Consider the following 15907-nt stretch of genomic DNA (forward strand, 5'->3'; position numbering starts at 1 on the left):
TTGCATTACCACTCTAGTGCGTTGTTACTTATAGCTATTACAAAAGAATTTTGAGAAGATAGAAACTGTAAGGTAATTCTCTGAAGGCTGTAGGTTTAGGTAAGTCCTCCCAAGAACCTGTGTGGCTGGCAGGAGTTCTAGGCTCTAGGAGTTAAAGGAGCTTGTGAAAAGTTTGTCTCTTTTGTGACAAGTCCTTACCTTGGACCGGTTCTGTCAGGTATCTGGCCAGTGCTTGGATGCCTGATTCTTTTTCCTTACTGAAAAATAGCCAAGTTGCTATGGCTTCTGTGGCGGTGGTGGATGAACAGAGTTAAGTAAACGCTTTGAGGATGCCTATGACCGTAAAAGCCCCTTGCTTTGTTGGAGACAGTTATCAGGTGTGAAGAGACCAATTGGGCATGGTAATTAGCCAGGTAGTCAAACTTTTATAGGAACTGTCCAGGTAAATCTGTTTAATTTTATAACAAGCCAGCACCTGTGGAATCTAAGGGTCAGAGCATTAGCTGTGTGCCTGAGTCTGCCTCTGACCACATGGAAAAGGACAAGGTGGCATTGTTTCTCCACATGGTATTCGCTGGGGCTCTGGGATTTTGGGGAAGGCTCAGGATGGGGCAAAGCAGGGTTGACTTCTCTTCATGTTACTGTCTGTTGCAGAGCCCCTAGATTTTCACCAGTTAGGAGTTACAGTTTGGAACAAGTCTCCTCTGCATTGCTACTGAGCTACTTGCTACCCAGGCTGCCTTGAGGGGCGGCACCAGACCACTGCCCATGGGCAGCTAGCAATGTAGAAGTCTCTTGCTTCTGAATCCAGAGGATCCCCATAACTGGGAGGCCCTGTCACCACACAAGCTCTGTGCCCCGCTACTTTAAAGGGATTGTTTACAGGAAATTCTACAAAATAAACCTCCCAGAGTTTCTTCTGATTGCTTCCTGGTTGTAGTATCATGGTGGACGTCACGGTCCCATTCAAAAACAGGACCCTGGCCTTTCACGCAGCCCGAGCCCGTAAGGAGAAATACGCCTCCCGGCTGACACCCTGAGAGCAAAGGGCTACGAGGTTCAGACCCATGCCCTGATCGTCGGAGCGCTGGGCGCTTGGGATCCCCGTAATGAGTGTGTGCTGCGGGCCTGAGGTGGCGGTCGGCGCTACGCCCGGCTGATGCGGTGCCTCATGGTGTCTGATGCCATCTGGTGATCGAGACACATTTACATCGAGCACATCACCGGTCACAGACAGTACGGGGACGAGTAAGCCAGAGCACCACCGCGAGGAACTTATAGACTAAAGGACTATCTTCACCACATAACTGACTCAATGAGGGACAATGCACTATTATGGACATACCTACTCCCCATTAACTGCATCCCATGTAACCCCTGCAATAAGTGATGTTCCTGAATTATTGATCGCTTGTATTATTAACTGTCAAACCTATTACCCCCCCCCCATCCAGGATACCACAGATTATCCTTTCATTGTACTCCCTGACTCCCAACCAAACTCTGTACCCACTGATAATCTGTACGTTATGCCTGGATGTCCAGAAACTATTCTGTTTAAACTCTATACCTGACCATTTTTAAAACATTATCTTCAATAAAATTTTTAATTCCTGCTAATCAGGAGGCATGGGGCAGGCTCTACTGGTGAGCAAGTGCATAAATAAAAAGGCCTCTCTGCAGTATGCTGATTTAGTATGATATTCTTTTTCTAAATCTTTGGCTCAAATTTTGATTTCTGTAATGCAACATGGAAAATTGGGTTAAAAATCAAATTTGGTACTTTGTGTTATTTGAAGAAAAGCTATCTCAGCAGGCATTGTAATTCCATTGATGCCACTCAAATGCATTTCTAGTGATGAAAGGGCTTTCATGACCTAGCTAAATTAGTGTTTGTAAAATGAAATATTGTATAATAAGTGCTTTATTGCTTTGCGTTGCTAGGTGTGTGGGTACTTATGAATTTTAAATTAGCAAGGTGGGGAAGTGAGGAACAAGAGGGTGAAATTAAAGCTTCTCTTTTTCTGGGAAAACAAGGCTGCCACAGTCTTTGAGCCATTTCTAAGTAGGAAGGTCTCTCTGAGTAGTCTTTTTTTCCTTTTCACAATTCCAAAGCCATTTCACGTCAATTTACACATCACAATGTAAGCAGGATAAGTAAGTCTGTTCAGTACTTCAAAGGAGACCCACCGAGAAAAGCCAGGTTAATGCAGAAAGTGGTGTTGGTGAAGGTGGCACACTTCTCTACGATTCAGCACTGAACCAGTGTCCTAGCACCATGTTTAGGGAGGCAAGAGATGCCATCTCTGAGATGATTTATGAAATCAAGATCTGTGCCACTTTGGAATCATTAACAATCCTATGGTACTTTTTGCAAAAGTTAAAGGTGTTTAGTCCTGTTTTTCCTGGTGTACTTCCAGTTTGGATAATTATATTTCACTTACGTTTTTCCTTCAGTTTCATTAAGTATTCTTCACTTCCTGTCCTATGTTGTGGATTGGCTTGTATTATTGCTCTTAAACATCTACCACATTCTAACACAAGAAGTGGCAGCATTTGAGAAACATGTGGACTGATTTATTATCTGTAAAGCACTTTTCATGATGAAAGTTTCTATTATCAGTATAAAACATTGATATTATTACAGTCAGGATAACTAATGTGCTTCATAGCTAATGTCTTAAGGTGTCTTGATTAGAAACCCCTGAATTCCTGAAGTTTTATAAGGTACTCCTGGCTATCTCAAGTACAAAGGAATTCTATCACAGTAAGTTATTGGTATTACCCATTGAGAGAACTGAGTTCTGGCAGAACATCATTGCTCATAACTAAGCCCTACTTAAACATCTCTGCAGTATACAGAATAGTTACAGTTCTATGTAAGAGTTGTTGACAGCAAAATAGAGCCATGGAGCAATCCGCCATTAAAGGTAAGTATATGGGCTTGCATGATTTCGAGCCTAGAATTAAATTAGATTAGGCTTTCCAAGACTACTTTTCATTTAATATTTTTTCTTTTTAAATTTCCATTGACTAAGAATTTAATCTATTCCACAGCTATATCACATATCCTGCTAGTGATTATTCCTTTAATGGCTTCTTAAAGGTAATCCAGAAAGAACATCTGTTTCAGTTTTAGAGTCTAAATAACAAAGATTATTGACCCTGTAAGATACCTGGAAACTACCAGAATTTTCTCATGAAAACAGCATTACAGGCCAAAATACTGTCAATTTTGTTTATTCTGCTTCTCCAACTCCATGTTTGTCATGTAACAAAAAGGCCTGCATTATCAGAATATTTTGCCTATGGAATGCGCAGGTTCCAGTAAGTGTCAGGTATATTCAAGAAATTCCTTGTGGGTATATCCCATCACTCACCCCTAATACTAACCCTACATACATGTGCACACCCATCCCATTTCAAATACCACAATTTGGACATTGTATGATGCTATCAAAGTACTGTGTTTAATTTTCAGCATCAGAGTATAAACATTTCCAGCAAAGTGCTCTTAATTATATTTGTGTGCCAAATGGAGTCCTTGGTTATTTATATAAGAAAGCATTTTTTTTTTAATGGAGAAAACAAATGATTACACTTCCAAATCCCTTGCCTTTCCTCTGCAAAATGTACATCTCTGGCTAATGGGGAAAGCGTTTATGGGGGTCCCTTGTTAAAATGTTAACCAAACACTGCTGCCTGGCGTTTGAGTTAAGAATGCACCCCTCCAACCTTTAGTCTTATTCACCGTCACTGATCCTTAATGCTTTCCGAAACACTGAACATCTGTTTGGTGGCCTATGTGAAATTACTTACTAGATACTGTGCTCATTCCAGTTAACAGGGATCAACATCATAACTGGGACTAAATAGCTCCCTTGTAGGCGGGATCAAGCATTAACATATCTTGGAGCATGGATTACTTGCTTGTCCTGAGGTTTAAGGTGTACTGGCAGCTCTGCTGCTGACCATGCTGTACCTGCTTAGTAAGTAAAACAGATTTAGAGCCTGATCTTCAGATCTGGCTGAACATGGCTCCGCACAGGATCTTATGACAAGAAGTGAAAGTGGCTTTCTGCCACCTTGGCATTCCTGTAATCAGGAGTCTGTTTGGAGCAGATTCAGGCCTGAATGCTAATTGCTGCTGTTTAGCTGGGACTGTTTTGGCAGCCAGAGATCACTGAAGTGCAGATTCTCTCCAGACATGCTCTGTATGCTGCCTGTCTGTTTTGTCCATGGGATCTGTGTCATTACAGATCCTGCTCTGTCCCGAAATGGAGTATTTATCCATGTGGTTTCTTAATCTAGTCGGTCCTTCTTCGGCAAGTAAAAGGGGGAAAATAAAGGAAAAGCAAGACTTGGCTAGATTTGTGGGAGATTTACACATGCTAGGAGTGCAGGATCAATGGAAAGAAATTCTTTTTGAAGTAAGAGATGAGTAACTCACTATGACTGGGTGAAGCAATGACTAGGACTCTTTCCAGTGATTTATTAGAAGGGTGAAGCCAGGGAATTACCAGCTCTAAACTATCTGTGTCCTGACTATAAATATTCCAAGAACTTCCTAGCAAGAGAGAGTATTTTTCCTCTTCTCCTTTATAGGTTTTTCTATGGTTTGATGATCATTTTCAAGAGAGATGACAACACACTATTTACCTCTCTCTGGAGCTGTGCTACCTCTCTGTCGCTTTCCTTCTGTAGGAATGTGATGAATCACCAACTATTCTGGTCAAGGTGCCAGTTTATCCCCTTAGGAAAAAACTGTGCAGAGAATAGGAAACTTTGGATTCGCACTTGCGTTGTTTCAACGTCGTCATTCCATTGGGCGAGCTGGGTTTGTCTGTTGGTAGGAGAGGCAGCAGGTTCGGTTGCTACATCCTCCAGTGTCCTGAGATCTGTTGAGATCTTAGTGCACCTGTCTGAAGCTAGGGTCTCTGAACGTTGCTGTCTCGTACCCTGCTTTTGGCGCTCTGCCCACTGGCTGCCTACCCTAAAAGCATCCTGCTGTGGGTGTTGAATGTAGCAGAAACACATACAGGGTAGTGCAAAAGAGGGTCAAGCTTTATCTTTGGGAATTTCTGTGGGAATGATAAGGTGGAGAGCGGCCCTTTCATGTCAGATGCCCTCTCTGTTCCCGGAGGCACCCAAATAGGGGCTCCAAAACCTGGGTAGGGGGTAGATGCCTGGAAGTGATCACTTCTTCCCCTTCCACAAGACCATCCACATCTGCCAGATCAGTGTACCCTCCTAATAAAAATAAAGTGAGGATGACTGGGCCCTTTAAAGGTTACCTCTGTTTGTAATGAGGACCTACCTACAGTATTGTACGTACAGGAGGATCACATTATCCAAAAACATACTACTACTGATTGTCATTCACAGAGTCCCGAGACAGTGGGCTGTTGGTCGCTTGGTTGGATTTGGTTAGTAGCTTTTTAGGTGCAGTTTGGATTTCAGGCCTTGTGACGTATGCAATTAGTAAGCAATTGTTCATGGGGGGAAAATAGAATGAATATAGGAAAAAACATGAAATTTAATTCCTTTCTTCGCTATTTATGTTATACAGTGAGGATTCCCTTGGTCTGTCATCTACCTGCTTCTCCGGTCCTGAGGCAGCTACTTTTCTCTGACTGAGGAACTGTCAATAGCAGGCTACTCAGTACCATTTCTTGATTAACTCCATGGTGGGAATTGCCCAGACTTTTTTTCTCAGTGGCAGAATGACTTGCTGCTGCATTTCATTGCTGCCTTCACGGGCTGATTGATGGACCAAGAGACAAGTTGAATAATGAAAACTGAGGGGAAGGTGGTATCTTTCCAAGGTTAGCCTTGGCGGTGTACTGTGTGCTCTGATGGCTCATTTATTGTATCTTATTCATTCAAAATTGGCTTTGTACAAAGCAGAGGCATTTCTTTCCTGTTGCCAAGGCAGAAGAAGTTTGAAATGAAAAGATCCGAAGGCAACATTGAATGGGCATGAGCAGTTAAAAGATGGGTTATGTAATATACAAATAATGATAGGTTTGAAATGGAAGGGATCAGTTTTAAGAATTATTTTTCTATCATTCACGTACCTCAACATTCAGAAACCCCTAATTAATTATTTCCACTCTGCTGTTAGCAACACCAACAACAGAAATGGTATGAACCAAAGGGAGGGTGGTTTTTTGCTCTTGTGCCAGAGTGGCAATTCCCACAGCTTGGATAGTGTTTACTGACTTCGGGGTCAGGGAGGAAGAATGAACCTACCTTCCTTTGTTATCCAGCACTGACCCCACACAAATTATATAAGATAAAGTTACTTTAAAGCATAGGCATGTGTTTAGTTTTGAAAATTAGGAGGAATGGTTGTCCTCATAGCAACCTTACTTAACTACCTCAGATATATATGGTTGCAAAAGAGCCCGAAGGAATCTGCATAATAGACTGCAGTATGTTTATTGTATTCTAGCCTGTGTGTGTGTGTGTGTGTGTGTGTGTGTGTAAATAAAATACACATGTGCAGGTGATAGCTATATGTTGATTTATTGTGCACCGTTGGCTGCTTCTCCTTCGATGTAGAATTCTCTCCTCCTTCAGAATTAGTTTCCCTGATGTAGACAATGGACAAGATTCAGTCTGGCATGAAAACCAACTTTTCTAGACAATAAAAAGCTGCAGCTTTAAACTAACACTGCATGGTTAGAAATTGGAACTTTATACCATTGGGGAAAAGATTTCCAGCTTTCTAATGGTGTCCAGCATTTGCCTCAAGCCCTAGAAGATCCTGTGATAAAAGACTTTAAGTTTAGGAAAGACTTACGGATATTTTTTTAGAGATTTTTTGAGTCCTGCACAGTTGAACTCATGAGTAGTGATTTGTAGAAGTGTTGAGCACCTGTAACTCCTGCTGGCAGTCAGCGGGCGCTATGGGTGTTCAGCACCTCTGAAAATCAGTCTCATGGGAACTAAAGCCCTGATCCTGCAACGTGCTCTGTGTGGGCAAACCCCTGTGCCAGCATGGAGCCCCACTGAAATCAAGGATTCACAGGTGCTGAGCTCAGGGCCTCAGGCAGCTAGGTTTATAGACAGATGGATACAAAAACTAGTCCCAATAAAAGCCCGAAATAATCTGACTGTCTAAAACGTTAATTCCTGTTTTTCTGTAACACATATAGAATACAGGTTGTGGAGTAGTGATAGACTGGTTTATCAGTAGTAATTTAAGATGATCTACATTAGTCGTTCTTGGCTCACCATTCATGAGTAACGTGCCCACTCCAAAACTCATGCTGATAAAACCTTTATACCACACCACATTGTGCATACCCATGTAGGTATTAAATATACATATACATTGCATAGGTGTGTTTTCTCTAATAAAACTGCAAACAATGCTTAGTGTTGTGTTTTATCAGGGGATAGTTAGAGAGGGGTGAAAAGCCATGCATATATTTAAGGTATCACATTGCATATTGCCCAAGATGCAGAAGAAGAAAGCGGTACAGGCATTAAGTTATGCACAGTGGTTTCTTTGTTGACAGAAAACCTGGAAGGAACAGATTTTAGATAATTATGCACATTGGCAGTAAACAACAACACAGCACATTCTGGCTGGAGTAGCTATATCATTTAGATGGGAATGTGGAAGAAAGACTGTTGAAAGTCTGTATGAGAGCATGAGCCATAGCAGGTGAGGAGATGACTAGGGTAGAGGTGAGTGTGCTCTGTCAGTCTCTTAGCAATGTAAACCACATCCTTTTGCTTCTGTGAAACGGTTAGAAAACAGGTGTTTGATCATGCAAACCAGGCCATTTTTACTGCTTTCTCATTCCCTTTCGAGTAGTGCTAGTCATTTACTTTCAAAATATCTTTCAGGGGTGCTGCTATTTCAGTTTGTGCTTCTTTAACTCCTTCACTCTAAACTTCCTTTTCAAATACTGTAAATTATTTTTAAATTGTTAGCTCTCTAAATTAGATATGCCATGTTAATGTAACCATGATGCTGCAGGCTACTGTTAATTTAATTCAGGGCAAGAGGGTTAAGTGAAAATTAGAATTCCAAGAGTATCACTCTCCATATAAATTAGATCTACGGCACTGGAGCATCATATAAAGAAATTGCATTTAAGCATAGAAAATAGAATGAGAGTTAGGGCTAGAGTTTGCATTTACTTTTAGCTCGGTGTAAAGGTCAACATGTAGCTGTACTGCCCCAAAAGCAGCACAGGGAGGGAACTGTGACTCTGAAGGTCTAAGGTACAATCACGACCTTGGTTTGAGTTGTCAGTGAAATAGTGAGTAGGTAAAAGTTTTTGCCCTTTGCTGGTGAGTTTTCCATGACTAAAGCTCCACAAAAGGGGTTGTTGTTATTTGTCCTTTAAATAAATACCCAGGTCCAAGTCCATATCCTCTCCCTCTCTGGCTGTGGTGGGTTGGGATTTGAGGAGCCTGCACAGTGGCTCTGCATTCCAGCCTGCCATGAAGCTGCACTCCATCAAGGCTTAGCTATGTACAACCTGTGACCCGTCTGTGCCTGGGGTAGCCCACCTAAAAATGCCAAGGTCAGGGCAGGCTGCAAAAAGGAGAGCAGATTCTCCCAAATTGGTGGCTAACACTGCAGCTACATTCCCCAACCAGTTACAAACAGTGCTTCTGATTTCCCACACTGGTTATCAAGAAGCTAAAACAACAAAATTACACAGCCCCCTTTACTGCATTTCAGTCTCTGGCTTCCAGTCAGCAACTAGGTCCAGTAAAGAGATAAGTTATTTCAAACTCTATTCTCTTTACAAAAACGTTCTTCTGAACCCAAAGGATCAGCAACATTACCAGATCAATATAAGTTTGGATCTTACCCCAAATACAATGCAGCCAGCCAATCCTTTAGTTACTAATCTAAAGGTTTATTATAAAAGGAAATAAACAAACTATGAGAGATGTTAAATAGTCCAAGCAATCAGATACATACAAATGACATAAAAGTCCATATATATCAGATTCTCAGAAGAATTGTGGAATTTGCAGGCTTGTACAGTCCCTCTGCTGTATGTCCAGTACCTGGATGGGTTTCAGTCCTTTCTTTCATAGCTTCAGTTGCAGATGAATTGATCCAGAGATAAGAAGCAGGACTGAAGACCAGGTGGGGATGGTGCAGCTGCCTTTTATGTCCCTTCGCCATGTGGCTTGCCCCAAACATAGCACATGGCATGGAAAAGCCCCAGAGTCCCCTGGGCATGTTCTTACATGTCCTAGTGACCCATACGGTGTAGCCCCTGGATTCTTTCACTGGATTCATAGTACCTTTTGAGTTCCCTCGATGGGCCATTAAACAGGTTTAATTAAGCAGGTGACATCCTGTCTGGGATGTCACCTAGAAACACAGCACAAGATGAAATACCAGTGTATCATACCTAGTTAAAACTTATAACGTTGATACATATATACATGTGCTTATCAATTTTAGCTAATTATAATCTTTTCATCAGCACTTGTCTGGCATATCTCATACAAATGATTGTACTCTTGCAGTATTGATATTAAATAATATTATAAATGATCTCTTATACACCAGATTGCATCACACAGCCCCAAAAGAGAAGGATAGAGGAAGGTTTGGTGGGCAAATAAATTGGCAAGTAGGCAGATCCACTGATGATGTGGTCCCACGTACGTAGGGCACGACCCGAGCTTTTGGGCTGCACCAGTGGCCATGGAGTGACTCTACTGCCACTTTGCAGACTTGTAAGGTAAATGTCCTCTTCCACTTCCAGATCCCGTTGGACATCCCTCCCGCCTCCACTGTGCTAAGCCTGACTGTGAGGCTGGTGTTCCAAGAGGGCTCTAGATGTAAACAGTATGTTAATAAATAATGTGCCAGCTCACGAATTTGTATAATAGTTCCTGGGTTTTATAAGACCTATAAAGTCATCTTGTTGTGCACTGCAAATGGCTTCCTCTGAGATGCGCTTTACGTCTGCTTTTAATGCTTGATACAGAGGGGAGGAGTAATTCCCTTATTCAGATGAGGATTAAAGTATTGTCATGATGGGAGAAGGCTTCTCTTACTCCTGGGTCATAGACATATGATGTCTTGTCTTGTTTATTACATGCTGACTATATTACTAGGTTGCACAAAACACAAAGAGAGACTGGCCCTACCCCCAAAGAATTTGCAGTCTAAAACTTTAGCACCGCAGCAGTATGCATTCAATCAATACTGAAATAAATAATTTTGTTTAACAATTTAACCAACCAATACGTACCGAAGGCATTCACTATAATAGGACCATGCTGAGTGTGACTATGATCTGCCATGCCAAAGACCTTAAGGGTATGTCTATACTGCAGTGAAAGCCCAGGGTTCAAACTGAGGCTCAAGTCAACTCCTCCTCCTGTGTGTACACACATAGTACTAGCCCAGGGCTTGGACCCAGAGTCAAAGGACCCCATGGAGGCCAGTACCCAGGGTTCAAACCTTATTGGTTTGCAGCATAGATGCAGCCCCACTGGACTCATAGTCTGGGAATCTGCCAAAAGTATTTCACAACCACACAGGCTACTTTCTTTGTTCTCTGGACAATCAAGTTTTCCGATTCTAGCCCTTTGTTCGTGATGCAGTGTGGACATGTTTTGGGAGATGCTAGGGAGTCTGGGATATGGGTGGATGGACTCAGGCCTGCACAAGGCAGTGTAGACCGTGTTGAACCCTGAAACCCAACCTGGGCTCCAATGATTCCTAACCTGGGATTACAAATGAGTGTAGACACTCAGGTCCTAGGTTAAAAAGTCCAGGGTCTGCTAACTCAAGTTCTATTAACTGTGTGCATACATTGCAGTGTAGGCATACTCTATGAGACCACAGCCCTGAACTGTTTGCTTAATAAATGACTTTTATGTGGAAAATAAGTCAGATCCAGCAGCAATGAGGCAGCCTTAGTTCAAAGGATTTCCCGATTAGATATGCTGACTTGGTCTGGATTTACAGTTTAGTGTGTTGCCAAAGAGCTCAAGGTGACTGTTCAAGGAAAGGACTGCAGCAAAATAAAGTAAATCTAAAGTTACCTGTCTAGGTTCCTATATCCTGCCCATCACTGAGGTATCTGAGCATCTTACAAATTTATTAGAAAGAACAAAATAACTTTATTTGTTTTAACTCTATAATTTTTGTGGGGCTATTGAGGGGAAAGGCAGTGGAAGAAGCAGGTTTTGTGTGTTGCTTCGAATTCACTGAGATTCGTGGCTATTCTGATCTCTTCTGAAAGTGAATTCCACTTGTGGGCCATGTCTCCTGCACACACAGGCCTCGCTCTTGAGATTGACTGTTCCCATTACCCTGGCTAGTTTCTGTTCTTATTAGCAGAGCTCCTTATTACAGGCCAGACTGTTTCCAGCCTGTGTTGCTTGGGCATGCATGGGCAGGAGAGGCCTCAATGAGGCTGATTATTATAGGGGGCGATGGGCAGAACCAAAATTCTACCCACTTCCCACCCCTTGCCCATCTGTGTGGAAGGGTAAGAAACAGCCATGCAGGAGCTGCTGTTACTCCTGGATGGGAATACTAGTTGACCCACACTCTATAGGGTTTGATCCTTTTGTCCTTAGTCAAGCAAAGCTCTCATTTCAAAGGGACTTTACTAGGAGATTTGCCCATGAAACAAGGTCATCCCCTTTACTCTTTTTTTCTGCCTGGATCTACCCTGGATTGTTGTCATAGGTGAGAAATTCTCTGTAGCTTTTTCCAGAGTCACAAAAGAAAGCTGAGTGATCCCCAACAATGAAGCCTATGGCCCAGGTTATGTTCCAAATGTCATTTTTGTTTTCTTTTTTCCTAAGGTTAATTTTGTAGCCTGTCAGCTGTTTGCCTTGGGGGCTGCTTTTTGGTTTCGCATTTATTTGAGCCCCAGCAATGCCAGTTCCGTTGTTCGTCATGCATTTGCCACTGTCTTTGGCATATACTTTGCTGTTTTCTGCTTTGGCTGGTGAGTATTTAATTTTCAGATAAACAAAGATTCAGCTAGCAGTTTTATTTCATGTCAGTTTCCCTAGATTATTTGTGTTCAGTCCTGAGATAACTCCTATGTTGAAGTCCTGTAAAATCACCACCACCAAACTGCCCCACTGTCCCAGAACAAACTTGTAGATACTGTATATGTTTGCAGTGTTATTGTAGCCTTGTCAGTCCCAGGACATTAGAGAGACAAGATGGGTGAGCTAATATCTTTTATTGGACCAACTTTATTTGGCGAAAGAGACGAGCTGAGGAAGAGCTCTGTACAGCTCAAAAGTTTCTCTTTCACCAACAGAAGTTGGTCCAATAAAAGATAATACCTCTCCCACCTTGTCTCTCCTGCCGGCGTATGTTTTATTTATCTATGGCAAGTTTACTACAGGCATCAGAGACACTATCACCTGTGAGGACATAAAAATATATCTTCATTAGAGGAGATGCATCCATTGTTGAGTATTCAATGTGATTATTTTTTAAAGAAGAACATTTTAGACCCAAATTGGTTGATGGGATTCTTATTTGCAGGGCTGTTCTGTTCTCTTTAAAAACTGCATTGTGGAGGGGAAGGAGGTTCCATGTTTACTGTTTCTATTTCAAATTTAGTTTGCTTACATGGCAAAAAAGAGTGTTTATTTTTTCTGTCAGCCCTGCAGTCTCACTCTGAGTCTGTCTAAATATTTATATCTTTGTTTTCAAGGTACTCGATCCATATATTTGTATTGGTGATGCTGAGCTATGGCATCATGAACATGGCGAGTATTCCCAACATCCACAGGTAAAGTTAAGTTGCTGCAACAATTTAATTACCCCCTTCCATCCAGAGATTGGCAGCAGCACAGAAGTTCATTTTGGTACCTTATTTCTCTGTTCTCCCAGCCTCCAGTTAGTTGCAGCAGTTTTATGGATTTAACTACAATATCCACTGTGTTATCTAAATGTGTGGATATTTAGTTTAGTGTAGCACATCAGCCCACTGAAGAGGGGGAGGATGTTTGGTACTTTGCCCAGTTTAGCCTCCTGCAGTTTCAGCAATTTACATGGAGAACTCTTGTCTTTAAGGTGTTATTGAAGATAATATCAAGCCACATTCTCTTCAGTATTGTTTCCTGGAGTATGGATTTTAAAATCCTGTTTTTAATTTCCCCCCATTGCTGTTTGGCCTTTCTGCACATTCCACTTACCCCTGAGTTAGGCAGTCAGAATAAGATCACAGGCAGTTCAAAATCTGTGTTTTGTGGAACGAGTCAGTGTTTTGTTACTGGACACTGAGCCTCATAGAATTTCAAATACAGGAAATGCCATTGCTTTGATGACAGGAGAGCATTAAAGCGTCATCATCCGAAAAGTAAAAGTTATAGATGGTCAGATTTTATTTATTCTTTATGCTAGGGTCAAAAAGAAAGGTACCTAAAGTTTCTGAAACCACCTTAGCCAGGTGTATGTTTAGTGTCTCACCGAACCTTAGTGGGCAGAAGGTACCTTGATCAGAATTGACAAACCCATAGCTGTTTCTTTCCTAAGATAGGAAGCATCAGTAGAAGAGATTTGGAGGGCTGTAGAGTAGTCTTCTTCACAATATTTTGCAAAACAGAATCACAGATAATGTATTGTTTCAGCATTCTTCAAGTGATAGTTCTTGGTTACTGTTCAGCATGATGAGCATTTCTTTTTCTGCATATGGGATTGCTTTTCACCTGCTGTTATTTTGAGCTCTTAGTTGAAGAAATAAAGGTAGTAATATCACCTGGAAAATTGGTTTCTGTATAGTAATTCAGAGGAACATTCCCAGCTGACAGTCTGAGGGCTGGTCTACACTGCACACTTAGGTTGACGTAAGGCAGCTTACATCAACATAATTATATCAGCGTCTGCCCTACAGCCTTCCTCCTGACGATGTAAGTGCCCTACTACACCGACATAATAACTCCACCTCCAAGAGAGGCATAACGCTTATGTTGGTGTAGTTAGGATGACAGTGTCTGTGTAAACACTCTGTTACTTACATTGACTGTTGGCTGATTGAAAAGAAAGCTGGGCAGCTAGAGCCCAGCTGCTCCCCACTCCCCAACTGGGAACGGGGATGAGAAACCTGCCCCCCCCCCACTCCCAGCTGGGAGCCAGGCAGCCTTGTTAATTTCAAAGCTCCCAGAGCCATAAAATTGACCAGGCTTCCTGGCTCCCAGCTGGGAGCAGGCAAGGAGGGGGGACGGGGTGAGAGCTGAGGCAGCTGGTTCCTGCTCCCCAGGGGGCAAGAAGCCAGGGCGGCTTCCCCTCCGCTCCTGGCAGGGAATGGTGAGGTGAGAAACTCCGGGCAGCTTCCCCCTGCTCCTAATGGAGAATGGGGAGCAGAGGGGGCGGGCAGCCCATCGGGAGCCTGAGAGCCTGTGGTGAAGCTGGGCTCCCGGTAGGGAGTTGCCAGTGGTGCTGAGAGACCGGGCTCTCAGCTCCCCACATTGCCACTCTTAGGTCAGTGGAAACACTCCTGGTGAGGGGAGACACCGCTGACCCAAGGAGGGTAGTGTGGACATGCACCACCACAGTGATTATTGTGGTGGCTATAAATTGACCTAGTGTAGGTCAACTTGCCTTTCTAGTCTAGACATAGCCTATGAGTTATTCCACTTTTTTGTTTTGGGTTGACCTGGGCATTGCTTAGACCATTGGATTAATGCTTCTGTTAGGGCTGGTTTTGGTTTGTAACGTATAGCCTCTTGCCCTACTCTTTGTGCAAATTTCTGAACTCATCTTCATTGGCTTGGCCATATGCCCATGCTCACTGCAGTTGTACCTGAAGACAGAATCCCTGTGTTGGCTTCTCCTTAGGTAGTGGCTCTTTGAGGGTCTGTGATAGTTATGTGTGCATCAATCCTCTCCCTTTCCGTTTTGTCAGTTCTTCAAATGATTTCTCTCCAATGAGTCTAGTGTCCAGTCTAGTGCATACTTTTTTTTAAAAGTAGGATTTGTTTACAAATATCTTACCGTGGCAAATATCTTACACTAAAAATTAAATATGTGGCATGCAAAGTACTAACCGTTACTAGAGGTACATGACTTGCATTTGTACACGTTGGCTCTTCGATGAAGTACCCCACAGGTAACAACCAGCACTTGGTAGAATGGGAAAAGGTGCAAAGATGCATCTAGCCTAGGAACCCACACTGTTCCAAACAGGCAGGGGCAGGCAGTAGTGAACACCGGCAGTACTAAAGACAGATTTTTCATGGAGAGGATATGGGAGAGTGGCATAACTAGAGTCCACTTTGACAATTTGATTCTAAATACGTTTCCCAAGGAGGCCCCATAGCACAGGCAGAGCCAGAACGAGAACCCAGAAATCCTGATGTAGTTGATAACTAGCACTGCTCTGGCTGTGAGAAAAGAGACCAGAGAGAAAAAGTGCTAAAATATGCTTAGTTTCTTTCTTGATCGGTACTGTTGCCTATCTCTTGGGGAAAGGCAGGAGCAATTCATTGTTCTGGATCCGTGGACCAAGTTGTAGAAACTAAGTCTACAGCTAGAAATCCAGTATTTATTCATGCCTGTATAGGAGAATGAGGAGACATGGACATAAATTCAAGTTAAAGGATTTTCCTCTCACTTTTACTGTTTAGCCAATTAGTCATGATGGAAAAAATAGCATATGTTGTAACACACACAAAGCCAGTTTACATAATGTTGTTGGTTGTTAGAGCACAATGGTGAGTCATACTTTGAATTGCATTGATTTGAAATTGTGATGGAACATGCTGAAAATCGTAGCAGTGTTGGGGAGGTTGGAAGAGGGCCATTCCCCATGATTAGCGATAGTTTTGTGGCTCAAACAGAGCCTGTTCAAATTAATCGAGGCAACATGAAAAGTAGCTTAAATGGTAAACGTTATGCATTAAAACAGGGCTTGAGAAATGTGGCCAATAT

General features: G+C 42.4%; 1 protein-coding gene across 2 annotated transcripts in view; it reads left to right on the top strand.

The window, feature by feature from the left end:
* MBOAT1 (membrane bound O-acyltransferase domain containing 1) overlaps positions 1–15907 on the top strand; it is a 75528-nt gene that overhangs the window by 15522 nt on the left and 44099 nt on the right. For both annotated transcript variants that reach the window (XM_067537590.1, XM_067537589.1), the window contains exons 2-3: positions 11818–11963; positions 12690–12767. In XM_067537590.1, coding sequence (XP_067393691.1) covers positions 11818–11963; positions 12690–12767 — 224 coding nt within the window. The remainder of the gene's footprint in view (positions 1–11817; positions 11964–12689; positions 12768–15907) is intronic.

Source organism: Emydura macquarii, unplaced genomic scaffold (assembly GCF_026122565.2).
Source record: "Emydura macquarii macquarii isolate MOO-44397 ecotype Brisbane River unplaced genomic scaffold, CSIRO-AGI_Emac_v2 contig_431, whole genome shotgun sequence".
Taxonomy (NCBI): domain Eukaryota; kingdom Metazoa; phylum Chordata; order Testudines; family Chelidae; genus Emydura; species Emydura macquarii.